The 27,945-nt window shown below is 40.0% G+C and overlaps 2 protein-coding genes across 8 annotated transcripts; one reads left to right on the top strand and one right to left on the bottom strand.

Moving 5' to 3' along the window:
• LOC114360609 (immediate early response 3-interacting protein 1) lies at positions 1-3,218 on the bottom strand. Of its 2 annotated transcripts, none has more exons than XM_028315363.1 (3): positions 3,158-3,218; positions 411-512; positions 1-166 (listed from the first exon to the last, which is right to left on the bottom strand). In XM_028315363.1, the coding sequence occupies exons 1-3, from the start codon at positions 3,162-3,164 to the stop codon at positions 111-113; spliced, it is 165 nt and encodes a 54-aa protein (XP_028171164.1). In that variant the 5' UTR covers positions 3,165-3,218; the 3' UTR covers positions 1-110. The 2 variants fall into 2 exon arrangements, with proteins under 2 accessions (XP_028171164.1, XP_028171163.1); XM_028315362.1 differs by lacking the exon at positions 3,158-3,218 and adding an exon at positions 606-815.
• Pbp49 (proximal sequence element A Pbp49) lies at positions 2,905-18,745 on the top strand. Of its 6 annotated transcripts, XM_028315357.1 has the most exons (8): positions 2,907-2,979; positions 3,074-3,657; positions 3,737-3,974; positions 4,264-4,281; positions 4,380-4,490; positions 13,318-13,473; positions 14,288-14,473; positions 15,747-16,106. In XM_028315357.1, the coding sequence occupies exons 2-8, from the start codon at positions 3,089-3,091 to the stop codon at positions 16,068-16,070; spliced, it is 1,602 nt and encodes a 533-aa protein (XP_028171158.1). In that variant the 5' UTR covers positions 2,907-2,979; positions 3,074-3,088; the 3' UTR covers positions 16,071-16,106. The 6 variants fall into 6 exon arrangements, with proteins under 6 accessions (XP_028171162.1, XP_028171160.1, XP_028171157.1 ...); XM_028315361.1 differs by lacking the exons at positions 3,737-3,974; positions 4,264-4,281; positions 4,380-4,490; positions 15,747-16,106 and adding exons at positions 7,676-8,001; positions 8,081-8,318; positions 9,050-9,160; positions 18,376-18,745 and having other exon boundaries at positions 2,905-3,331; XM_028315359.1 differs by lacking the exons at positions 3,737-3,974; positions 4,264-4,281; positions 4,380-4,490 and adding exons at positions 7,676-8,001; positions 8,081-8,318; positions 9,050-9,160 and having other exon boundaries at positions 2,905-3,331.
• Positions 18,746-27,945: the final 9,200 nt, after the last annotated feature.

The following is a 27,945-nucleotide window of genomic DNA, read 5'->3' as shown; positions in this document are numbered from 1 at the left end:
TATTTTTAAACTCTTATAATGTATATAAAATGCTTATAATATAAGGAAAACTCTTATGAATCTCCATGTTCGCCATTTGTTTATTATTTATTTAAAATTACGTAGTCCTGCTATCCCAATAGCAGCTTGAATATAATCGTTAAGATATTTAGTATAATAAGTGGAACTGAAAAACAAAAAAGAGAAAAATTATCACAACCTTATAATAAAAAAGTAAATAGGTAAAAAGCAAAAGTTGGAAAAAAGCAATATCATTATAAAAAATATTATAGTTTGACCCTGTATGGTGAGCTTGACAATTAAAAATTGCATCTCAAAGCAGTTATTATTTCATTTTTTCAGTAGTAGTGATCCTTGAGCACTGGCTTGTTATACTAATAACAGAAAGAGGCACTGTAGGTAACACTTACTTCTTGTTACTGTTCTTATTGAGCGAACCAGGTTTAATATTTGGAATTTAATTGATGACTGATCTTCAAATCCATGGTTTGGATGGTTGGCTCCCCAGCCCACTGAAACATTAGCGAAATAGACAGTCATGTTAATGTTTCCTTCACGATTAATTAAAATTCAAAAAGGTAAAAAAGTTTTAGGTTATTCCTCACTTTTTTGCATAAATCTCTCTTCGTGAAGTACACATACTGCATTGAGGCAAAGCAATGAAGCCTCGAATAAATTCCACAACGTAAGCATTATAGTAAATTAAGACAAATTTAAGGATGAACAACAATTTCAAACATTTGGAAAATTAAATTATTGTTATGACATTTGTTTTTTTGACAGCCGAACAACTCATCAGATGGTATGTTCCGATTCACGTCCTAACATTTTATTTTGAAAGAAAGGAAGAAAAAATATTTATTTTGTTATGCTGCTTTTACACTATGCGGAAATTAGCCGAGTCAAGTCAAAAAAACAGAGGAGTGGGGATGAAATTCATTCATAATTCATCCCCACTCCACTGTTTTTTTGACTTGACTTGGCTAAATTCCGCGCAGTGTAAACGCAGCATTATATTTTATCATAAATTTTGTCTGCCAGCCGCCACCTGTGGGGGTTTTTACCCGACTGCGCCAGAAGGAGGGTTATCAAAGATGTCCCTTAGTTGTAGTAAAATGTCCCGACACAGCCCCCGCCCGGCCCTCTCAATATTGTGGGTTACGAACGACGGGTTGCCTGACAGGCCCGCCGTGTTGACCACAGTGTTGACGAAATCTGCCGCGCACGCGCCGGACTGATATAGGTGACCCACGCTGAACTGTCCCACCAAACTCAATGACAGGGGGGCGCTACCATCGTTCAACTATATGGCTTCCAACATGGCAAAAATCGGAACCAGCGATCCGGTATTGACGGTGGCGCCCCGCTGTCAGTGTCATCGATAGGACAGTTCAGTATTTTGGAACTATACCCCTGCCCCTACCCCTGCCTACCTCCTACTAAAAGGCGTTTCCCTATCCGCAACCCAGAGACGCATCACCCAAAATTGCATTGTGTTCAATGAGTGTTAAATTTTAATGACGTGTTGTTGTTGTTCTTGTTGATGGCCTTAACCACGGCCTTAACTCTCGTTGCGCAACCTTTATCTAAGAAAAATAAAACTGAAAACTTGACTGTATGACTTATTGCATTTGCCTGAAGTCAAATAGAACTGAAAAAAAAGAAAAATGAAATGTCATTAATGTCATATTCTCACGTCAGTTACGACAGTAAACGTCAGGCTTGGACACAGGTTTGGACGGGTATGGAAACTTCCATACAACGGTCATCGAAGTGAAACTTGCTTCCAAACAGCGACATCGGTGAATAAATTCAAATACTTTTTACCTACCCTAAAACGCTCTAGATGTCGCTGCTCCTGTTTCCTTCATATTTTCATTTTTTTCTTAATTAAAATAATTTGAGAATATTGTTAATTACAATGTGAAAACTTTTTTTAAATGAAATTAATTTGTTTTAATTTAAAACTGAACATTGACATTTTTGTTATAATTTACATAATAGAGTAGTAGAAATTACTATTTAACATATGGCAACATTGTTTTTCCTCCAAAATGGCCGGTGTTGTTTTTGTTATGTTAAATGCATTCTTGTTTTCTTAGCCATCATTTAAGTTTTCTGTGGCCCTATTAAAGTATTGAAGAGTCGTCGAGTCAAATTCAAGTTCATTCCTTCGTACCTGCTGCTGTTCTGGTTCATCGGAGTTTTGTTCGTTCCTTCGTGAATCGCGAAGAAACTTTCTGTTATGTTCACAAGTGATCTGAGTTTTCTCAATGTGCAAATGCTTTTTTAGTGTTGTTGAAAACTTTGCGAAAAGACGCTTTTGGTGTTATAATATTATAATGTGTGTTCATAAATAAAGTAAAATTATTAAATTCAAAAGTTTTTGTTTACTTATTTGCATTTCCATGTGCAATGTAGAATTTTTCCAAATCCATTGTTTTGAAAATAATACAATACGTACACCATAAAGATAAATATTTTCAAAATAATGGATTTGAAAAAAATCTACATTGTACATCATAAAAACAATAATTCTTTGAAGGTTATGAGGGCCTATGTGTGCGTGAACTGTGTGTATGTGTGCGTGGACTTTATGTATGTATGTGTGCGTGTACTATGTATGTATGTGAGCGTTACGTACGTAGGTTAAGTACAGAGAATTTAACACCAGGCTGTCAATTAGTAGGCTCAAAAATTTGACAGAGAGGGTTCTCTATTTCCTATGTATTACTTTTCTCTATGGGTTTGGACTTGGACATGGACAATCTCAATCAGTCGCGCGCTTTAGACATACTCTCTAATCTTCTGTGGTCCAAACACCAAGTATTCTTTGCCAAACACAGTTACTGTTGTGAAGTTCACAACAGTAACTGTGTTTGGCAAAGAACTGTGTTCACAATGTGAACACAGTCCAAAACCCCCCCAACGAGAATCATAAAATCACAAACAAAATACCAAAACACGAAAAATAACAAGGTAATCAATAGTCTATTTAACATATATTATTACTAGTAGAATACAAGAAATAAAGAAGTAATAACATTCTGTGATAATTGGGTATAAACATTAGCTTATCAATAAAAACATGGAGTGTGAAGATATTGATAGTTCAGAAGTAAATTGCCTCAGAAAGGAAATAGAGGATGATTCTAACCGGCCATTTAATAATGAACCAAGCACGTCTAGAGCCGAATGCCAAAGGATCTCATTGAATGGTGCAACAACCAGTGAATGTACTTCAACGCAAACTGAGCCTGTTATTCCTGATACAGCCCATCCTCAGTCACCCAATCCAAGCGAGTCGAAAGAAAACATTGAAGATCATGAAATGAAAGAATCAATTGAAAGTAAGAAACCAAGCTTATCCGACCTATATAGCGTTTTAGGGGGACCGATTGCCGACGACTTCAAGCTAAAAGAGCCTAACAGCTATTATACCTCAGTGACAGGTCCTACTTTTTACCATCTCAAAGGTCATTTAACAACCAAACCAATATTATCAAAAAATCTCGCAGAACAATTTGATTCTTTACCAATCTTTGGGTCACCAGATACAAAGAGTGATCTGAATCAGTTTTATGATGAAAAAATTAGAGCTTTTGTGGGAGACGATCTTAATGATGAAGACTTTGAAATGCTTTCTAAGTATTGCAGGTAATATTTTAGTCTTATTTTACTGTTATATCAAACATATTTTGGTTTATAACTAATAACTTTATTGCATACTTTTCAGCCCGGAGCATTTAAAGACAGGTACAGAACTACTTATGCCGTTGGCAGCCCCGAAAAATGGACTTCTCCCGAATGACAGTGAAGAAAAGTTGAATATAATAAAGTCCTCAATAGAAAACTGCGACACTAAACTGTGTATTCACAAAAAGCTTACGCTGCGAATTGAGAAAGATCTTGGAAACCACTATAACAAGAAACTGAAATACAGGGGCATTCGGATCATCCCTCTTGCACCTGACGTATGTTATTAAATTAATATTATTTTTCCAACAATATTAGTAATAGTCCAGTTGGCCCCTTTATTTATTTATTTAATAGGTCAACCAATAAGATATACACTAAAACAATCTTTACATACAAAGTTTTTGAGCTTATCTAATTAATTAATGTTTGGGTTTTGTATTTGGTTTAAATTATTAAGAAATCTGATGTCAGCCTGAAACCAGTTAATGTTGGCTACTGTTAAATCATAAATTAATATTTTAATTTGTTAATAAAACATAATGGATAATCTTTTTTTACAAGCAGCTTGGACTTGGGCAATTAGTAAGTAATAATTTTTGAGAATGCAAAAAAAATATTTTGGATATTCTAGTAATTGAATCATATATTGCATTATTAACTTGGCTTTAAAATTCTTTCAGGATTGTAAGCAACCTGCAAATGAGACAGATCAAGACTTAGTCCCTGGTAAGGACTTGTTATTCAGAGTGAGAATATACCGGCCGTATGACTACAACATAAAATACTTTAGGGTAAGTGGGGATTTCATTAATTAAAATTCATACTTCTCAAGAGTGTTTGTGAGTGGAGAATAGAATAAAGTGTTGGTTATACCACAGAAGGACCACTGCTCATTATTGTTTTGGTGGTGGATGGTGGTTGAACCATGAAAACAATATTGAGCAGTGGTCCTTCTGATAGCTCAATGGGTAATACAATTTTATACGGCTATTTGAAAAGCTAAATTACCTGTGATACAGTTGAACTAAGCAGTAGAACTATAGGCAGAGGGCTAATAAACCTAAATTTTTCACATGCAAGCAAGGGGTAACATCTATCATTCTTCATTATATCATTTAGTCAACTCAAGTCTCATTCCACTTGGTCCCACTTTATAACTCGTCTCACTTGAGACAAATCAAGTTGGCCTCAACGAGTATTGCCAACATCAAAAGTAGTAAAGTAAAGTAAAAAATGTTTTATTTGACAAAAAGAGCGACATCACATTTACATAAATTACAAAAAGAAGAAACATTGTGCCCTGCTGTCAAATAGGGGCCCGCTCAGCATTAATCGGGGCATGCCCCCTCTACACCGATTTTCAGCGGGTCCCTTGACGTTGCTGCGCCCTACCGCCGAAGGAGAAGCACTCCGTAAAGTACCTGTCCGTCGGCGGGAACACGCAATAAGGGGGCGGCAAAATTATGTACCCAAAAAAGAAGTTAAGTAAGTATCATTATGTGTCCAGGGCCGCTCCCGGCACGCGGTTTTCGTGTGCGACGTGGTGCTACCGGGCCGGGCCGCGCTGACGGCGCTGCGGGACCGCTTCGTGTGCCCCAACGACGTCGGCATGCGCCTCGACGTGTCCGAGGCGCCCGACGTGCCGCCCGCCACCAACGCCAAGGTAGGCTCGCAACAGAAATAATTTGGAACCATGGCAAAATTCAGGTCTATTCCACTTTGATCACCTGGCTTTGATGACCCAGGTGATCAAAGTCCACTTCCAGCGACAATTTAGTGTACTTTGATCACCCTTGATCACCCAGGACATCATATCACCCACGGATATGATGTCCTGGGTGATCAAAGTGGACTCCAGTTAAATTATTATTTTAGTGTCCTTTGATCACCTACATACAAATCACATCTCCTCTTATACTAAATGTACGGACAAACATTGTTTAGGTAAGTAACGCTTTAAAATATTTCATGCGGCATAAAAAAAATTGTCTATACCTATTAAGAAAATGTTTGTACTTACAACAATTGGTCANTAGTGTCCTTTGATCACCTACATACAAATCACATCTCCTCTTATACTAAATGTACGGACAAACATTGTTTAGGTAAGTAACGCTTTAAAATATTTCATGCGGCATAAAAAAAATTGTCTATACCTATTAAGAAAATGTTTGTACTTACAACAATTGGTCATGACGTCTATTCAGAGGAGGTGTGAATTGTATGTAGGTGATCAAAGGACACTAAAATAATAATTTAACTGGAGTCCACTTTGATCACCCAGGACATCATATCCGTGGGTGATCAAAGTACACTAAATTGTCGCTGGAAGTGGACTTTGATCACCTGGGTCATCAAAGCCAGGTGATCAAAGTGGAATAGACCAAAAATTCAGCGCACCTCACCGCTAATCCACCCACACTACATTTTTAATGTGTCCGCATACGTATTGGCGCGCTCACATACAAACCGCGCTCGGGAGTTTCAATGAAGATGACCTACTCATTTGTATTTACTCTGCTATTACCTTAACACTTAAGGACTCGCTAATGGGTCTAACGGACCCAGTTCTTAATTTTTTGTGTAATAACTTTTAAAGTTTGACGTTTGCGATGTTTTCGCTCTTAGTACCTTTCCCCGACATTGTAACACAGCCAATAGCGGTCATAATCATCAAATAGCCCACTGCATGTGATTGCTACAGACGAAAAATGTGTTTTTGAGTCCACTGGACCCGGTAAACAAGTTGTTTTTTTTAATGTTTTATACTAATTTCTCATTAATTGTTAATAGGCATAAGTAAGCAAACCATAGTAGTTTACGAAATAAACAAGGTATTTTTTTTAATAATGAATTACAGAAATTTTCAAAAATAACCTTCATTTTACCAAAAAACCTTAAATTTTTTAAATAAGTTGTTATTTTAGAAAAAGGCAATAAATATGACTATGTGGTTTATTATTTTGTCTTTGTTTATATCATATTTTCCTTCTAATAAAGTAGTTTTCACTTTTATTAAGAGTTTTTGAAAAATACATAGGATTTTACATACTGGGTCCAGCGCACCCGGTAGCGAGTATGACTGTTACAAATTAAGGCGCGAGTCCTCAAGTGTTAACCGTTGATATACAAAGTGTATAGGACGCAACTAATTTGAAGAACTTTAGGTAAATGGGATTTTGTATAAAAATAATGTCGACGGCTAGTTCTCGATTGACTGATGAAAGAAGTGGCATTCTTTGGAGGTCACTTACGTCTTTGTTGTCATCGTAACTGATAATGATTAAGAAAATAACTTCCATACCATGCTAGAACGGGATAGACGCGTGTTTTATCCCGTTCCATCGTCCTGCAGTAAACGTAGATATTTATAGTAGTGTTATTTGTTTTCTCATTTGCTCAAAAAAACTCTAGTTCAGCAGCATTTTTGCTGGTTCTGTGTTCGGTTACTGCCCCTTGCTATCAATAGTAAAGGCTTCCACAGACCAAACGCGGATCAGTTGCAGCGCGGCTGAGGCACACTAAAAGCAGCGCAGTTTCGAAGCAGTTGCAACGCGGGCGGTTGTCAAAAATTTAAATATTCGAAAACCGCTTTCAACGCGCTGCTACCGCCCTGCGTCCGGTGTGTCATGCTAATATGATCGTCATAGTAATACAACAGCGCGGGCCCGCGCTCGCGCCGCTTCTGTCCCGCACCCGCGCCGCCTCGTTTGTCATTCGGCAGTTGCAGTGCGGCGCGGTTGGAGCGCGGGCCCGCGTTCAAACTGCGCTGCTACTGCGCCGCGTTTGGTCTGCCCAAGGCTTAAAAAAACATCGCTCTGCATTCCAGGACGTGTTCCCATCGGGCTTCCTGTTCATCAACAACGTGTTCTACGTGGACACACGGCCGGGCTGCGTGGATCACGCGGCGGGGCTTCGCGAGTGGGCGCGCCGCCGCGGGCTCGGGGACTTCCCCTCGCGCGATNTACATGACAAAATGAAAGAATCAATTGAAAGTAAGAAACCAAGCTTATCCGACCTATATAGCGTTTTAGGAGGACCGATTGCCGACGACTTCAAGCTAAAAGAGCCTAACAGCTATTATACCTCAGTGACAGGTCCTACTTTTTACCATCTCAAAGGTCATTTAACAACCAAACCAATATTATCAAAAAATCTCGCAGAACAATTTGATTCTTTACCAATCTTTGGGTCACCAGATACAAAGAGTGATCTGAATCAGTTTTATGATGAAAAAATTAGAGCTTTTGTGGGAGACGATCTTAATGATGAAGACTTTGAAATGCTTTCTAAGTATTGCAGGTAATATTTTAGTCTTATTTTACTGTTATATCAAACATATTTTGGTTTATAACTAATAACTTTATTGCATACTTTTCAGCCCGGAGCATTTAAAGACAGGTACAGAATTACTTATGCCGTTGGCAGCCCCGAAAAATGGACTTCTCCCGAATGACAGTGAAGAAAAGTTGAATATAATAAAGTCTTCAATTGAAAATTGCGACACTAAACTGTGTATTCACAAGAAGCTTACGCTGCGAATTGAGAAAGATCTTGGAAACCACTATAACAAGAAACTGAAATACAGGGGCATTCGGATCATCCCTCTTGCACCTGACGTAAGTTATTTAATTAATATTATTTTTCCAACAATATAAGTAATAGTCCTGTTGGCCCCTTTATTTATTTATTTAATAGGACAACCAACAAGACACACTAAAACAATCTTTACATACAAAGTTTTTGAACTTATCTAATTAATTAATGTTTGGGTTTTGTATCTGGTTTAAATTATTAAGAAATCTGATGTCAGCCTGAAGCCAGTTAATGTTGGCTACTGTTAAATAATAAATTAATATTTTAATTTGTTAATAAAACATAATGGATATCTTTTTTTACAAGCAGCTTGGACTTGGACAATTAGTAAGTAAGAATATTTTGAGAATGTAAAGAAAATATATTTTGAGTATTCTAGTCTGCTAAGATACGACCTGCAAGCTTTCAAGAGGAGAGCGTATCTTTATCTTAAAGGCCGGCAACGCACCTGTAACGCCCCTGGGTCTGCGGGTGTCTATGGGCGACGGTAATCACTTACCATCAGGTGATCCGTCTGCTCGTTTGCCTCCTATCACATTAAAAAAAAAGTCAGTGGCGGATTACAGTTTTGCCGCCCGTAGGCTAGGGTGGGGCTGGATCTTTATTTAACTTTTATCTTCTGAAATCGAGTAAGCGTCATCTGAAATCTGCCGCCCCTAGGACGCGGCCTATACGGCCTATTGACAGCTCCAGGACTGATTCTAGTAATTGAATCATATATTGCATACATAACTTAGCTTTAAAATTCTTTCAGGATTGTAAACAACCTGCAAATGAGACGGATCAAGACTTAGTCCCCGGCAAGGACTTGTTATTCAGAGTGAGAATATACAGGCCGTATGACTACAACATAAAATATTTTAGGGTAAGTGGGGATTTCATTAATTAAATTTCATACTTCTCAAGAGGTGTTTGTGAGTGGAGAATAGAATAAACTGTTGGTTGAAATTTTACAATAAATATCTGATATTCGAAAACGAACCCTGGGTTGAACCATGAAAACAACAATGGGCAGTGGTCCTGCTGATAGAATTTTATATGGCTTAGTTGTACCACTGAAAAGTTAAATTAACCTGGATACATTTGAATTAGGCAGTAGGACCACAGGCAGAGGGCTAATAAACCTAAATTTTAGAGATTAAACAATTCTAAATATGTTAATTCAATAAGCACATGCAAGCAAGGGGTATAATTTATCATTCTTCATTATATCATTTAGTTAACTCAAGTCTCATTCCACATGGTTCCACTTTATAACTCGTCTCACTTGAAACTTGTAAATGGCACAAATCAAGTTGGCCTCAACCAGTATTGCCAACATCAAAAATGAAGAAGTACTACCCGTTTGTGCTAAGTTTGCCGGTCCGTGGAATGTACGTCCTCTCCCCCAACTGCGATTAAACGCAATTAGTTAGTGATTAATAATTTGGTGACCTGTAATACAGATTTTCTTAAAATCTACAATAGGCACCAGCTCTCACAATGCAATCTAACTCTAGTTTAACAGATATATTATAAGAAATGTTTTTCATAATTTATGTTGTGAGAGAAATAAATAAATTATTATTATTATTATTAACGCAATTAATGTGTCTTATTTTACGCCAATACGCAATATTTATCAATATTAAATATAATAAAAAATATTTTCAATAAATAAAAAATATTTTCCATATAGTTTACTATAGTTATACCTTTACGAAAACAACATCGTTGGTAATGAGTCAGAAGGAATAAAAAAAGGAAACAGTAAAAATGTGAACACCAAAACACAAGAAAAAGAAATGATTGCAAATAATTTAAATAAGTTGGTATTAGTTTGTACTTATTACTATCATAATTATGATACCTTTATAATACTATGTACCTGTTTTGTCTAATAGTTGATTAAAGTAAGTAATTAAGAATTACTCATTGTTTTATTCCTAAAACCAATATTTACCAGCTGACAGGGTGAAACCTAGCATATACGGAATTCGAATGGTAAAAGCTCGAAAAAATCGGCGTATTTTCAGAAATACTTACATTTACCAACTCATGTCGGTAAATCCTAAGACTTACACTTAAATCTTAAGATTAACCGTAGTTCGAGCTTTTACAGTAACATAGACACTTCTTTTCGGTGCAGTCCTGTTGTCCCCCCTGCTTGGCCCCCCTGGGGGAGCCAACAGGATTTCGAAATCCTGTTGTCCCCCCTGGCTAGGGGAGACAACAGGACTAGATTTTTAATCAATTATTTGAGGACTGTTGTCCCCCCTGGCAAAAGTGATATAAAAGCCATAAATTTTTATAACATTTAAGAAGGACTGGAGTACCTGAACCTGAATGAATGCCAAACTGAATACCTAAACGTATGTCAAATAATAATATAATTAACATTTGGATAACGAAAAAAATATAAGTTCTTGGTACCGGTACTATTTTAGACTATTTCAAAATCTGCTTTACTTGCTTTTAACATCGTTTTGAATTATCCCTACTGAATAATATTATAAATGCGAAAGTAACTTTATCTGTCTGTTTGTTACGAATTCACGCCTAAACCATTGAACCGATTTTGATATTTAGATAGTTTTGAGTCCTCGGAAAAGTCGTTAGACAGTTTTTATCCCGGTTTTTGAAACAGTGATGCGCTCTATATTTTTTCTGTGACAGACAAAATTTTACACAGACAAAGCCGTAGGCAAAAGCTAAGAAGGTACCTCTATTATTTTTTTTTATTTATTTAAAATCTTTATTGCACACATAAAAACAGTGGTACAACAGGCGAGCTTAATGCCATGTGGCATTCTCTTCCAGCTAACCAGAAAATTAGACAAAACAGAGAATTTAAGTAGGCGGTGCAAAATAGTACAAATACAAAAAAACTTATACTAATATAATACATAAAATATTATAATATATTAATACAAAATATACAGGGTGGAAACGATAAGTGATCTCACTCGATTATTTCTAAACTATATAAGATATCGAAAAACTGGTTATTGATCCTGAAAGTGCTTCACGAGCTCTTTCAAACGGTATCAGTAATAGGTTACAGAACTAACTGGATCTATCCAAAAATTCAATGTTTTCAGGCTCCATACTAAATGTATGCCAGCCACACAATATTAGAAGTGTTATTTTTTTTTATTCAATAATAAACACAAATTGAACTCTAAATTGCATTATTCTTTAAAATTGTTCATTAAAAACATTGGTTTTAGGCTTTTACTTGCTATAATATTATCAAGACATGAGTGCCATGACTGTGGCAGTACTAAATGTATGGAAGCTGGAAATATTGAATTTTCGGATAGATTCAGTTTATTTTGTAACCTATTATTGGTGCCATTGGATAGAGCTCGTGGAGCACTTTCAGGATCAGTAACCAGTTTTTGGATATCTTGTATAGTTTTTAATATTATGTGGTTTTACTAAATGTATGGAAGCCGGAAACATTGAATTTTCGGATAGATCCCGTTTATTTGGTAACCTATTATTGGTACCGTTGGATAGAGCTTGTAAAGCACTTTCAGAATCAGTAACCAGTTTTTGGATATCTTGTATAGTTTAGAAATAATCGAGTGAGATCACTTATCGTTTCCACCCTGTATATAAAAGAAAGTCGTGTTAGTTACTCCACTTATAACTCGAGAACGGCTGAACCGATTTAGCTGAAAATTGTCAGGGAGGTAGTTTAGAGCCAGGAGAAGGACATAGGATACTTTTTATCCCGTTCGAAATTAAAAAAAGTCTGCTTATTTATTGCCATTAAGGCGGAACAAAGTTCGCCGGGTCAGCTAGTTACATATGAAAGAGATAACGTGGCGGCCGGCACGTCCAGCCGGTTCGTCGGTGGTTGATAGGCGACAGTGACCATCTCAGATCATAGAAGGGAATAGATGTGAAACGGGGGCGTGGCGCGTGTCTCCGCGATATGCCCAGAAACGAACATCGTCCGCGACGCCAGGTTAGTCGCGATTCAGTCGTACTGAGGAAATGTTCTCCGATATTGTTGGATAATGCGTCGTAACGTGCAATAACATAAGTGAAACGAAGAACTACAGGAACAATGAAGTCATTTACCACATGTAAGTATTGCAAATCCATTGGTATTTTGCTTATAAATAAAAAAAACTAAACATTTTTACGAACGAATTCAGTGCCGTGACATTTACTGCGATATCGAAATTAGTGGTGATAAAAATTCAAACACGTTGTACATTGACGATTTAGTTAGCAACCACTTTATTATCCTTATTATCCCTGTTACCAAGTACAAGTGCAGGCAGAGCAGGTAGTAAAGGCGCGCGCGCACGGGTGACTTTTGTCACAGTATGTCAACTACTAATTACTGTCATAATGACAAAAGTTTCTGTGACTGACTGTACGGTAGTCAGTCACAGAAACTTGAATTTTGGGCACATTAGAATAATAATTTTTAACCAAGGTAGATAAAGTTAAAAACGGGACTATTTCCAAAAAACCAAAAATTGTCGACAATTACAGCAAGAAATTTACCACGTGTTATACCATTTTAGAATCCTTACTAAATGCGCCAAGTTATGACGTCACTTGCCACACTCGCGTAGTACATTTTTTTTTCAGTACAGTCAGTTTCAACTAGGAAAAATTTTTATTTTTTTGGGAATAATGTATTTTTTTCGTCCAAGCTGGAGCAGCTGGTTTTGTAATTTTGATAACAATTTAGAGAAGCATTATTCAGGGATACATAACAAAAAAAAAATTTGGAAAAAGTGAAGATTTGTAGCAACACGAGTAAAAGGACCGTCACCTGGAGTAGAATTTTTAGTTTTTTTTTAAATGCCTATTATTTTGAAAATATGCCACATAGATTTTTTTTTATATTTTTCTGATAACCAGCATAACTTGCCTCAACACCCAGTTTCGGCTTGACGTTACATTACGGGACACCCTGTATAAGTGTGCATAATTGCTATTTCTAAGTGACCTAGATTAGGTATGTCGTTGACATTAACATATGTGCGGTAACACGTACAATCATTACGTGTCCAGGGCCGCTCCCGGCACGCGGTTTTCGTGTGCGACGTGGTGTTGCCGGGCCGGGCCGCGCTGACGGCGCTGCGGGACCGCTTCGTGTGCCCCAACGACGTCGGCATGCGCCTCGACGTGTCCGAGGCGCCCGACGTGCCGCCCGCCACCAACGCCAAGGTAGGGCTGCTACAGAAAGAATTTGGAACCATGGCTATAAACATAACCATTGATATACAAAGTTTAGTGTACGCACTATGACCACGGGCTGAAAGACGTAGCGTGGGCAGGCCTCCTACTAGGTGGACCGACGATCTGGTAAAGGTCGCGGGAAGAGCCTGGATGCGGGCAGCGCAAGATCGTGCATTGTGGAAAACCTTGGAGGAGGCCTTTGTCCAGCAGTGGACGTCATGCCTTAGGTGTCGCTGTAACTGATAATAATTAAGAAAATAACTTGCATACAATAGATGCTGGAATGGGATAAATCGTGTTTCATTTCGTTCCATCGTGTTGCAGTAAACGTAGATAATTATTTATATTAGTGTTATTTGTTTTCTCGCTTGCTCAACAAAACCCTAGTTCAGCAGCATTTTTACTGGTTCTATGTTCGGTTACTGCCCCTTGCTATCAATAGGAAAGGCTTCCACAGACCAAACGCGGGTCAGTTGCAGCGCGGCTGAGGCACACTGAAAGCAGCGCAGTTTCAAAGCAGTTGCAACGCGGGCGGTTGTCAAAAATTTAAATATTCGAAAACCGCTTTCAACGCGCTGCTACCGCCCTGCGTCCGGTGTGTCATGCTAATATGACCGTCATAGTAATACAACAGCGCGGACCCGCGTTCGCGCCGCTTCTGTCTCGCACCCGCGCCGCCTCGTTTGTCATTCGGCAGTTGCAGTGCGGCGCGGTTGGAGCGCGGGCCCGCGTTCAAACTGCGCTGCTACTGCGCCGCGTTTGGTCTGCCCAAGGCTTAAAAAAACATCGCTCTGTATTCCAGGACGTGTTCCCATCGGGCTTCCTGTTCATCAACAACGTGTTCTACGTGGACACGCGGCCGGGCTGCGTGGACCACGCGGCGGGGCTGCGCGAGTGGGCGCGCCGCCGCGGGCTCGGGGACTTCCCCTCGCGCGACATGTGCCAGGCCGCCGTCGGGGACATCGTCATGCGGCTGGGGTACCCGGAGGTGACTACACTGGGCCGTGTCCCCTCGGCTCCTGCTCATCACGTGTGCTAGCGGGCCCGGGGACTTCCCCTCGCGCGACATGTGCCAGGCCGCCGTCGGGGACATCGTCATGCGGCTGGGGTACCCGGAGGTGACTACACTGGGCCGTGTCCCCTCGGCTCCTGCTCATCACGTGTGCTAGCGGGCCCGGGGACTTCCCCTCGCGCGACATGTGCCAGGCCGCCGTCGGGGACATCGTCATGCGGCTGGGGTACCCGGAGGTGACTACACTGGGCCGTGTCCCCTCGGCTCCTGCTCATCACGTGTGCTAGCGGGCCCGGGGACTTCCCCTCGCGCGACATGTGCCAGGCCGCCGTCGGGGACATCGTCATGCGGCTGGGGTACCCGGAGGTGACTACACTGGGCCGTGTCCCCTCGGCTCCTGCTCATCACGTGTGCTAGCGGGCCCGGGGACTTCCCCTCGCGCGACATGTGCCAGGCCGCCGTCGGGGACATCGTCATGCGGCTGGGGTACCCGGAGGTGACTACACTGGGCCGTGTCCCCTCGGCTCCTGCTCATCACGTGTGCTAGCGGGCCCGGGGACTTCCCCTCGCGCGACATGTGCCAGGCCGCCGTCGGGGACATCGTCATGCGGCTGGGGTACCCGGAGGTGACTACACTGGGCCGTGTCCCCTCGGCTCCTGCTCATCACGTGTGCTAGCGGGCCCGGGGACTTCCCCTCGCGCGACATGTGCCAGGCCGCCGTCGGGGACATCGTCATGCGGCTGGGGTACCCGGAGGTGACTGCACTGGGCCGTGTCCCCGCCGGCTCTTGCTCATCAACGCATAGTTGTACCTAGCTTTTAAGCCTAGCAGACTGACCTAATGGGGCAGTCAAGCTAGATTGTGTGTCAGGCGGGGCAGTCTGGTGGTCAGATTTTTAGGCGAAGCAGTCGGGCCAGTTTCTGAGCCAGAAGGAGGAGGCAGCCTGACCTGACAGAAAGGGGAGGTGGCAGTCTGGTCAGCGTCTGTGCCCGCCAGGGATGAGGGCAGTCTGGCCCAGAGAGGGCATCCGTTTTTTATAGTCCAACGACGGCGGGGCAAGATTAGAATCAGCGTTACTCTGATCTCGAGTCGGCCAGTCCGAAACCGACACTGTTGGGATATTGTCGCCTTAAAGATATGTACTATTCATGGTGCCCTTCTGGGTCTCTTCTCTGCCCCTTGACATAACACCTTAATCACTGCATATTGCGCTACAGCTAACTTACTCAAGCTTACTTTAAATTTCAGGTATACGTCCACCAAGGCAACTGCGAGCACCTGTTCACATTCTCCGAGATCCGTCTCCTCGGGCCCTCAGACCCGTCGCGCCTGAACTATTACCCTCGCAATACAGCCATATCGTCGCACCAGTCCGTATACTGCACCACTTGTGCAGAATTCTGTGCCAAATGGGTAGTATCAGGCTGCGACCGCGTTCCCTTCGACCCAGCCTTCTTCTGTGATACCTGCTTCAAACTGTACCTGTACCAGGACGGAGAAAAGATAGGCGATTTCAAAGCATACTCGTACAAGGTCAACGAACTGAGCGTGCTTAAGCCTCAGCCTTCTTGATCTGATTACGTTAGTTTAAGTTTTAAATATATGGCTAAATATATTTATTTTGTTTTATTTTTAACATACACAGTAGCTTTTCAAGTAATTATACAATCTCAGAAGGTTTACCGAGATAAGTAGGTTATTTGTGAATTCAGTTTACCTTTTATTATAAAAGCAAGCTGAAGGGGCAGGGCACATAGTACACAGAACTGACGGCCAATGGGGCAGCAAGGTTCTGGAATGGAGGCCGCGTACCGGAAAATGCAGCGTGGGACGTTTACCCACAAGGTGGACCGACTACAGCAGCAGGGAAGTGCTGGACGCAGGCCGCTACCAACCGGGCAACATGGAAAGCATTGGGGGAGGCCTATGTTCATCAGCGGACGTCCTATGGCTGAAATGATGATGATTTATTATAAAGGACGATTATGTAGACGTGCGATATAAAATCTACACAAAACTGGACCTTTCCTTCCTCATTGAAAACCGGGTTCGTTAAGATTCAAGGATGCATTATAATAGCCTGTATACCTTACCTACTTATCTCAAATCAAATATGCACTTACAAAAAATCTCTTGATCAGTAAAGATTACCGCGTAATATTTCTGTTGACAACTGCCAATCAAGAATCCTCAGGAATCAGGAAATATGAATTGGCGCGTCCCTGAGCTATAGTGGGAACGTAGAAATACCTGACCCTGACGTCAGCCTGCGTGCTGATTGATACGTTTATCAGATCGCCTGCTGATTGGCCAATTTGTAGTTCTCACACCGACGCTGGAATTGCTCGCATTGTGCAGACTTGAACAAAACACGATTTAAATAATCACATCCCTATTAGGATGCAGGAGTTGCAACATTTTGAACGTTGATTCTATGCGTTTGATACTGCAGTCGTGCGGCACTTTGTAGCTAGGTAGGCAATCTAATCTGCATCTGCCCACTCCACAATTCTTAAAAATCTATTTTTTTTGTAATCCACAACGAGGAAGCTCTTGGCCTGTATCTCACCTGATAACCCGGTAAGTGATGGTCACTGGTCAGGCCGAAGGTGGAAGCGAGCTTCAGCGGAAACCTCAACCACGGAGGAACTGGCTATCTTACCTCTAACTGCCGGAACACAACAATGCTGTTAACAGTGTTGTTAAGGCGACAGACTTAGGTAAGATGGTGGTAGCTAGCCAGGTAGTCTTGGAACAAGTCCTACCACCAACCAAACCGAACAGAAAAATCTGCCCCCACTGGGAATCGAACCCGGGACCTCTGCGTCTGAAGCAGGTGGTCTTAACACTAAACCACAGAGGCGGTTAATTGGAATATGGATGAAATATATGGATCACACAGGACTAAAAACGTCCTTGAGTAAGATGTTGGTTGTTATTATTTATTTGCCTTCACCGGCTTTCAAACACGCAACTGCAGTTGGCTTTCTAGTCTGACGCCAACCACCATTCCACAGCGACGCGACTTTACCTCTTTCGTCGTGTCAAGCTGCGGTTACTTACACCAGAACCCGATTATTATGTACACTTTGTTGCAGCTCAGTAGCATAATATGAGTAGGTACATAGCAGGTACCTTTGATTGAATAATGTGTTAACCACGATTAGGTTGTAGATAACTCATGCATTGGTCATCGGTACAAGTTGTTCTATTTATACCCCCGTCATCCATCATGCAATCCTTGCAGATTAACTCCAAGGCAGCTCCATCATCATTAGTGTCGGCTGATAGCCTATTCAGGTCTAGGATGTAGGTCGAAGTGCATTCATTGACTGCATTTATAGATAACACCAATTTAGTTGAAAACCACTCATGCTATTGCAACGCATTTTAACGCCTTTGGTAATAGTCAAGTAATAGACTTGAAGCATGGTGAAAAAAATTCTAATTTTATTATTTCTTGTTGTTACTACTTATTTAATGGGTTTTCATTGCACTGGCAACAGATACCTACTTAGATTTTAAANTTTTAAGCATAGCAGACAGGCGTAAGGCGGTCTAGCTAGATTGTGTGCCAGAGGCGGGGCAATCTGGTGGTCAGATTTTTAGTTGAAGTAAGGCCGTTTTCTGAGCCAGAAGAGGGAAGGGAGGGGGGGCAGCCTGACCTGTCAATGAGTCGGAAAGGGGAGATGGCAGTCTGGTCAGCTTCTGTGTCCACCAGAGGGATGAGGGCAATCTGGCCCAGAGAGGGTATCTGTTTTTTTATAGTCCAATGACGGCACCCTTCTGGGCCGCTTCTCTCCCATATGCCATAACAACTTAGTTACTGCATAATATTGCACTACAGCTAACTTACTCAAGCTTACTTTAATTTCAGGTATACGTCCACCAAGGCAACTGCGAGCACCTGTTCACATTCTCCGAGATCCGTCTCCTTGGGCCCGCAGACCCGTCGCGTCTGAACTATTACCCTCGCAATACAGCCATATCGTCGCACCAATCCGTATACTGCACCACTTGTGCAGAATTCTGTGCCAAATGGGTAGTATCAGGCTGCGACCGCGTTCCCTTCGACCCAGCCTTCTTCTGTGATACCTGCTTCAAACTGTACCTGTACCAGGACGGAGAAAAGATAGGCGATTTCAAAGCATACTCGTACAAGGTCAACGAACTGAGCGTGCTTAAGCCTCAGCCTTCTTGATCTGATTACGTTAGTTTAAGTTTTAAATATATGGTTAAATATTTAATTATTTTGTTTTATTTTTAACATACACAGTAGCTTTTCAAGTAATTATACAATCTCAGAAGGTATACTTAGATAAGTAGGTAATTTGTGAATTCAGTTTACCTTTTATTATAAAAGCAAGCTGAAGGGGCAGGGCACATAGTACACAGAACTGACGGCCGATGGGGCAGCAAGGTTCTAGAATTGAGGCCGCGTACCGAAATACGCGGCGTGTGACGTCCACGAACAAGGTAGACAGACGACATCATAAAGGTAGGGAAGCGCTGGATGCAGGCCTCTACCAATCTATCAACATGGAAAGCATTGGGGGAGGCCTATGTTCAGCAGAGGACGTCCTATGGCTGAAATGATGATGATGATGATTTATTAAATCTACACAAAACTGGACCTTTCCTTCCTCATTGAAAACGTTCGTTAAGATTCAATGATGCATTAATAGTTTGTATACCTTACCTACTTATCTCAAGTCAAATATGCACTTACAAACAAATCTCTGCATCAGTAAAGATTACCGCGTAATAATTCTGTTGACAACTGCCAATCAAGAATCCTCAGGAATCAGGAAATATGAATTGCCTCGTCCCTGAGCTATAGTGGGAACGTAGAAATACCTGACCCTGACGTCAGCCTGCGTGCTGATTGATACGGTTATCAGATCGCTTGCTGATTGGCCAATTTGTAGTTCTCACACCGACGCTGGAATTGCTCGCATTGTGCGGACTTGAACAAAACACGATTTAAATAATCACATCCCTATTAGGATGCAACATTTTGAACGTTGATTCTATGCATTTGATACTGCAATCGTAAACTCGTAGGTAGGCAATCTAATCTGCATCTGCCCACTCCACAATTCTTAAAAAAAATATTTTTTTTTGTAATCCACAACGAGGAAGCTCTTGGCCTGTATCTCACCTGATGGTAAGTGATGGTCAGGCCGAAGGTGGAAGCGAGCTTCACCCGGAATCCTCAACCACGGAACTGGTTATCTTACCTCTAACTGCCGGAACACAACAATGCTGTTAACATTGTTGTTAAGGCGACAGACTTAGGTAAGATGGTGGTAGCTAGCCAGGTAGTCTTGGAACAAGTCCTACCACCAACCAAACCGAACAGAAAAATCTGCCCCCACTGGGAATCGAACCCGGGACCTCTGCGTCTGAAGCAGGTGGTCTTAACACTAAACCACAGAGGCGGTTAATTGGAATATGCATGAAATCTATTGATCACACAGGACTAAAAACGACCTTGAGTAAGATGTTGATCGTTATTATTTATTTGCCTTCATCGGCATTCAAACACAACCGCAGTTGCCTTTGTAGTCTGACGCCAACCACCATTCCATAGCCAAGCGACTTTACCCTTATCGTCGTGTCAAGCTGCGGTTACACCAGAGCCTGATTCAATTTGTTGCAGCTCAGCTCAGTAGCATAATATGAGTAACAGCAGGCACCTTTGATTGAATAATGTGTTATCCACGATTAGGTTGTAGTAGATAACTCATGCATTGGTCATCGGTGCAAGTGGTCCTATTTATACCCCCGTCATCCATCATGCAATCCTTGCAGATTAACTCCAAGGCAGCTCCATCATCATTAGTGTCGGCTGATAGCTTATTCAGGTCTAGGATGCAGGTCGAAGTGAATTCATTGACTGCATTTATAGATAACACCAATTCAGTTGAAAACCGCTACCTACTGCAACGCATTTTAACGCCTATGGTTAGTCAAGTGATAGACTTGAAGCATGCTAGCATGGTGAACAAAAATCTAATTTTATTATTCCTTGTTGTTAGGTAGGTACTACTTAATGGGTTTTCATTGCACTGGTAACAAATACTTAGATTTTAAATGAAAATGTGAAGTGCCTACTAAAAAAATATGAGCAACAAACCGGACACAGAAACAATTGCAGCAACAAACGTAACTATGCAACTAATTTAAAAATAGTGTGGCGTAGGCGCAGGGAATGGGATAAAACAAGCCAATTGTTGAATTAAGATAGCTACTAATAAGTTGCAGTCTTGCAGTCAGGTGTAGGGTCTTCCGCGGGGGCCGCTTATGTAACGCGGCACGTGGACGCTGATTTGCAAATTGCAAAACTAACAAACTAAATGATAAAATGCGTTTCAAACATTGCATTTTCTGATTGACTGATTTAAAATATTTCTTCTCCAGTTACATTGTGTGTAAAGTGTTCCGGAACAGCGTGGGTAGATGAAGGAAGGGAGAAGAGAATTTACTGTCACGTGTTTATACTAAGTACGGAATGGGTGTCAATTACTGAGGCATAGGCACGAATAGGTATCACCTATTGAGAAGTTGGAGTGCTAATTTCAAACGCATAAACAATTTCCCTCTTTTAATTTATTCACATTGTGCATGATCTCTCTACTTAGACCTCCATTCGATTAGGCCTATTTCGTTCGTTTCAGCCAAATGATGTCCACTGCTGGACAAAGGCCTCCCCCAAGGCTTTCCATAACGACCGGCAGGACCGATCCGGCTGCCCGCATCCAGGTTCTTTCTGCAACCTTTACCAGATCGTCGGTCCACCTAGTAGGTAGGAGGCCTATAGGAAATGATTGTACATTTAATCAAATATGCTTAAATTCCATTATTACAACGAAAAGCTAATTTTGAACTTTAGTAATTTCTTGCAAAGTTGTTTTTCAGCTATGCGCAGCCCTTGCTACCCTAACCAGTTGTAGTTTTGATCCTACACAGTTTTGTGTAGTTCTCAGAGTTGTATATCGTGTCCACAAAGTTAATACCTATCGAATAGTTTACCCACTTAATTCGTTAAGCAAAAATATTTATTAGACGATTAAAATTCCAGGCGTTATCTGGCAAGGATCTCCAAGCACACGCCGCGATAACGGAGCGCCAGCTTAACCCCATTCGTTTGAATTGGTTAGAATGCATCGGCTCATCGCTCATCTGCACAAGAGTGAACGAACAGAAATGCTCTAACTTAATTTATAAATTGTAATTTGTAAACTTGTGGAAATAAAAGCTTTTTTATTTTATTTTATTTTATACTTGTACTAACAATAAACAGTTCTGTCTCTTGTCTAGTGTTTTAAGAACACCTGTCTCAAACCCAGAGATCTCGGGTTCGATTCCCGATTCATAATGTTCTGCTCAGTTTACATTTCTAAGCCCACCTGTTACGTCTAAATATACAGGGTGGAATTTTCTAATGCCACCTGGAGGAAAAATACTCTTAATATTGTAGATAGAAAAATTTTCTCAAAGAAAACATTCCTTTATTTTTGAAAAGAAATAGATTTTCAAAAAATTGCTTGCCACACCCGGGAATCGAACCAACTAAAATATGTTAAAAATTACACCCTGTATTTTTATTGCATCGATCGTTAGGGTCAAGTATAAGTATGAAATCTCTCTAACAAACTTGATAAATCAAATGAAAGGAAATCCATAAAATCTTAAATTATTTTAATTATGTAGTTACAGAAAATTGTATGGTATGGTAGTGAATTTTCGAAATTTTTTCGAAAATCTATGAATGCAGTTTTCTTTCTTTTCAAAAATAAAGGAATGTTTTCTTTCAGTAAAATTTTCTATCTGCAGTATTAAGAGTACTTTACCTCCAGGTGGCATTACAAAATTCCACCCTGTATATAACTCAAAGGTGACTGACTAACTGCACCCCTAAGGGGGTAAAACGGGATCCACGCGTACGAAATCGCGGGCGGCCGCTAGTTTTACTCTAAATAACAATCACATAGTCTTGCAGTGGCATAATGATGTTTGTAATAGAAAAATAGCTCCTTAATGTAAACATCAAGATTGGTCTGTCTGTACCATAATTGGCGCATGTTTGTGCATGGTGTCGGGTGCTCCCATAACCCGGAACGCGATCGGGGTCACATTTCGCAAGTGACGACACTCATATCACTATCATAACATTGGAATTTTTCTTGTCTAAATTTTGATATTATGAGCATGTACCTAAATAAGCCATAGGATCTTCTAATAGCGTGTCGAAACATAAAAATACTATAGCTAAGGTACATTTAAAGTGCTTTTTCCAAGACAAAAAAAAACTCTTGTTGAAAAAGACCTTTACTAAAAGCTAGACAAATTAAAATGTAACAAATAGCAGACTAGAGCCACGTCATTAGCCAAAGTCGGACTCGCATATTTAAAATATTAAACCATTATTGCCTATGTTTTTTTACAGGTGCAAGAGGGAGTTTTTAAGTTCACCGGCATCTGGGTCATTGTATCTAATATTGAACCCTCCTCTCTAAGCAATCCGCACCGCCTCGCAAATCAAAGAGTTGACACTACTATACATATACATAGATACTCGTATATTTTATGTATGAAGATAATTAACTAAGTAGGTAATGTGCCTTTATTCAGAAGGTCAGGAGTCTTCATCATCATCTCAGCCATAGGACGTCCACTGCTGAACATAGGCCTCCCCCAATGCTTTCCATGTTGCCCGGTTGGTAGCGGCCTGCGTCCATCCATAATACATAAGTAACTACTTACTAAACTAAACTACTAAAACTTCGTTGAGCTGTACGAGTAGGCTCTATTGACTCGATCCTAGACTTTATTTGTACAGTAAATCTGTTTGCCCTTTTATTGCTATCCACATAGTAACTTACAATCTGAGATTACATAACTAAAGTATAGCCTCTTGAGATAATATTTGCACAAATTAATCATAGTACTGGTGCCAGGTTGTATGACATCAGCGCGGTGGGACATGTTGAATGGTAATGGCAGCCATACATTGAAGTAATAATATTAATATCTCAATGCATATACATATAGGCTTCTATGATGGTTGTAAAACTGCTAACGATTTATAAATAGCGTCCTATGGTTTATAAATGATATTATTATTCACAGATATTTTATTATGTTATGGATAATAAAATATCTGTGAATAGTAATATCATTAAAACCCCCGCTGAAAACCAGCGTCGGGGCACGCGTGCATGCACGCGTAGCTCGATTAATGCTGAGCGGGCGCCTTTTTGGCACAAAATATGCGTGTATAGTTTTAAGTCCCTTTGTTCTGTTTTTTATTTTTTTCCTTTTTGTGTCAAATAAAGTTTTTATTTCTTTATGGCGCCTGTAAGAGCTTATAGAACACACTAGAGCAACTTACTTGCGAGGATAATTAAAAGGATCATCTAGTTTAAATATCATTTTTATGGGGTGATCCAATCTTTAAGAAACAATGTAAAACAGCTTGACTATCGTACGCGATTAATGCAAAGAAGTTTTTACGAATATCGTCCGTATATGTCACGATTTATTTATTGTATAAGTAATAACTAGAGATTCAACATTCAGAATGATGAAAAATGCCGTTCAAAGGTAACAGACATCGTAATGCTTAAAAGCAGCCTAGAGCTGGAACCTGAGCGTTGACTTGAAGGCACCATTTTACCGTGAAATTGAATGTAGGTAGAGACACAGAATAGATGGGGTGTCGGGAATTAGAAACGATATGAAATATTTTATATTCAATTTGGACTTTTGGCACCTGTATGGTGATCGTATTCCGAATATCGAATAGGTCGTCGCAACTTCGCAAGTCGTACTCGAAGACTCGTTCTATTTTACCGCGATTACTTATTATGGGCTTTGAGTGAATGGTGACTTATTATGGCTACTTAAATTTCTGACAAACTAATCTTATTATCTGGTGAATAAAGAGGTTCAACATTACAGTAGGTACTAAGACAATAGTTCGTAGTCTGGAATGTATTTAAATTAGTAGTTAGTAGGTAAGTAATCGACTTTAGAGATTCCTCGAATAAGCTATTAATCCATCAGTTTTATAATTTAACTGGAATCCAAGGTTCGAGATAAGGCAATCATTTGATGGAGCGGTGATATTACATCACACAGCAAAGTAAGTGAGTTAACGCAATTGTTTACAATTTGTATTAATTGAGACAATTGATTTACAGATTATGCGCTTGCCTCTAAAAATACCGACGTGTGAACCGACGAGGGAGAAGTAGGTACTTGGTGGATTTAGCAAGACCATCATCAATCGTCATCGAAAATCTGAGCTACCACTAGGTCCTATGCTCCGATGAACTGACCGTTTATATTTATGTATGTGGAAAGTGTTGCTTGAATAAGGCTGTTAATCCAAGAGGCTTTTTCTCAAAGACATAGGCTTGGAGGAATATTATTCGTCTCTCCTTTATATGTGGCCTATGTGGGGCTATGTGCTCTAGGTATGTGTAGAGTAGCCACTAGTGGTAACTTTCGCACCTACTACATTACTGTATTTTATACAATGTAAACACAAAGCAACAAGGAACCTGAGCAGTAGTTCACCAAACTTGAATATATTCACAAATTGGGGTTATCAGCAACTCTAACGCCCGTATTTACAAACGATGCTTGCTTAAGTGAAGCAGCAAATCGAACGCACAGCGTTGAATAAGACTGTGATTGGTTCGTGTGTCACCCTGTGCATCCAGGCGCACTGTGAGACCTCGTAGTAATGTTTTTGAACACGGGCGTATCTGTTGAGAGCACTTTTGATGTAATATTTCTCAGGAATACTAAAGACATCAAAGTCAAATAAATGAAGGTTATGCTGTGGTGGGAACTCCCGCCCTCTTAGAAACATTAATTGTTTATGTATCCAACCATTTTTAACAATAACTTGAGGTTTGTTTTTAATTGGTCTTACGCTGAACTTAATCTTATGCACTTTGGAACTCTTCTTATTATCTTTATTGCTGACAATAGTGACTAAGTTTCTTGCGCTGCTTCTGCACTGGCCCATTTATTGTCCCGACGCAGTGCTATGGTTAATACTGGGACGTGTAAAAGTGCTTTTAAAAAGCCTATTTGCAAAAATAAATGGAGTGTTATGACTTTTTTTGGCACCCTCGACTCTCAAGGAATAGCAGTCGTTACATAAGTTTTTTTGAGATTCCATGCATTTTCATCGTAAGTTTCACAGATTGTCTGAACAACTGTTAGCAAAACCGAATGAGTTTTCACCAAAAACAGCTCAGTAAGTGGGGCACGGCAGAGAGGCTGCGGCAAACAGCGATTAGATACCGACGGCAAACACACCGGCTAATTAGGTAATTGTTATCTGCCTTGTCACATGCTCGCAGGTGCAATGTCTTCTGAAAATATTAGAAAATGATCATCTCTCATTATTTCAGAAGATACTGCACGTAATCTCACATGCGAGATTATTTTCGGATATCGGAGAAAGCCCGCATTATCTGGACCAGTTAAATATCCTGAAAGATCAACAATTTACTGCTGAAAATAGTCACTCCTTCTATTTTCAGTTGAATAGTCCGACACAAAATGACATTTCTTTTACGTAGTTTTTAAATACTTATGCTTAAATCTCATTCACACTGAACAATGTCAATTTCTCTGCTAAGAGCTGATGATGGCGAAATGCCGACCTATCAGATGACCAGCGCAGTCACTCGGCAAGACAAAAGTCTCGGGTTCGAGACTTTTGTCTTGACGGTTTTCAGTCGACCTTTATACCGAAAAAGCATCTTTGACTAATTAACATTATGTAAGAATTTAAATACTGAATGATACAACTTTGTAATAGTTTAATGCAATTATTTAATCACTAGATAATGTAGCAAGATTTGGTAGAGGCAAACGAAATTCAAGTGGCGTGAGTCAGGTATTATATTACTTTGATAAAGATGCAAGTAAACTTCGCATAATATTTGAAAACATTTGTTTACATGTTTGAGGACATTTTGCAACAATAAGCCATTACGTAAGTTCTCTTTAGTTCTGTTATCAAACTTATGTGAATCATAATTAAAACGAGATATACTTGTGAAAAAATAAATAAATTGACCGCTATTAATCGACAATGACAATTATTCACCAAATGATATTATTAATTTCAGCATATTGTGCTCATGTGTTAATTGTAATTATTATTTATGANGATATAGATATACTAATTAGGCACCTACTATTTATTTAAAATTATAAAGTAATCAGAAACATAGCAACCAAATATTTTTATGGGTAGTTATTATGTATTACAAGTATTATTAATTATGTTTATTGTAAAGTTTTAAATAAAGACTATCTATATAGTCGTAAAATTTTAGTACTACTAAAGTACTAATATGTATGACAGTCACTAAACCACAAAAGCTATGCTATTATTATAATTTGAACTATAATAGACTTTGTCCGGGGCCTATACATTATTTGGTTAGTATGTATAAGAATACAAAATAGGTAAATATTAGCTTTTCACTTGATAAGAAATAAGAAATTAAAAAAAAAAACCAGATGAGCAAAAATAGCCAGCCCACACTACTTTTCCGGCCCGTAGACACGAGAACTTTTCTGCTTTTTCAGCTTTTTGATTATGCCAATTTGGAGGAGATTAGAAATGGTTCAATCCTCNTGAGTTTGATGGATCTTAGTGTATAGCCGAAGGAATATGTGTTTACATGTCAATAACTACGACTTTTTGATAGTTGGCCTTCAAAGGAGCGTGGCCTTCCATGGTCCACCCACCTTATGTGGAAAGTATTGTTTGAATAAGACTGTTAATCCAAGTGGCTTTTTCTCAAAGACATAGGCTTGGCGGAATATTATGAATCGTTCGTTTTCTTCAACACAACGTGTCTCTCCTTTATATGTACATATGTGAGGCTATGTGCTCTATAGGTATGTGTAGAGTGCATCTACTACATTACTGTATTTTATACAGTGTAAATACAAATCAACAAGGAACCTGAGCAGTAGTTCACCAAACCTGAATATATTCACAAATCGGGGCTTCATGTGGTCTAAGTATATCGCGTACAGCTCTTATCAGCGACTCTCACGCCTGTATTCACAAACGATGCTTGCTTAAGTGAAGCAGCAAATCGAACGCACAGCGTTGAATAAGCATTGACTCTGTGATTGGTTCGTGTGTTACCCTGTGCATCCAGGCGCACTGTGAGACCTCATAGTAATGTTTTTGAATACGGGCGTATCTGTTGAGAGCACTTTTGATGTAATATTTCTCAGGAATACTAAAGACAGTATAAAATATCAAAGTCAAATAAATGAAGGTCATGCTGTGGTGGGAACTCCCGCCCTCTTAGAATCATTAATTGTTTATGTATCCAACCATTTTATTAAGAGCGTTGTCACATTTTTCATGCAGAAATCGAGAATTTGGCAG

This window comes from Ostrinia furnacalis, unplaced genomic scaffold (genome assembly GCF_004193835.3).
Source record: "Ostrinia furnacalis isolate ACB-3 unplaced genomic scaffold, ASM419383v2 OfSCF5104, whole genome shotgun sequence".
NCBI lineage: Eukaryota > Metazoa > Arthropoda > Insecta > Lepidoptera > Crambidae > Ostrinia > Ostrinia furnacalis.
This window is presented reverse-complemented; position numbering and strand designations above follow the sequence as displayed.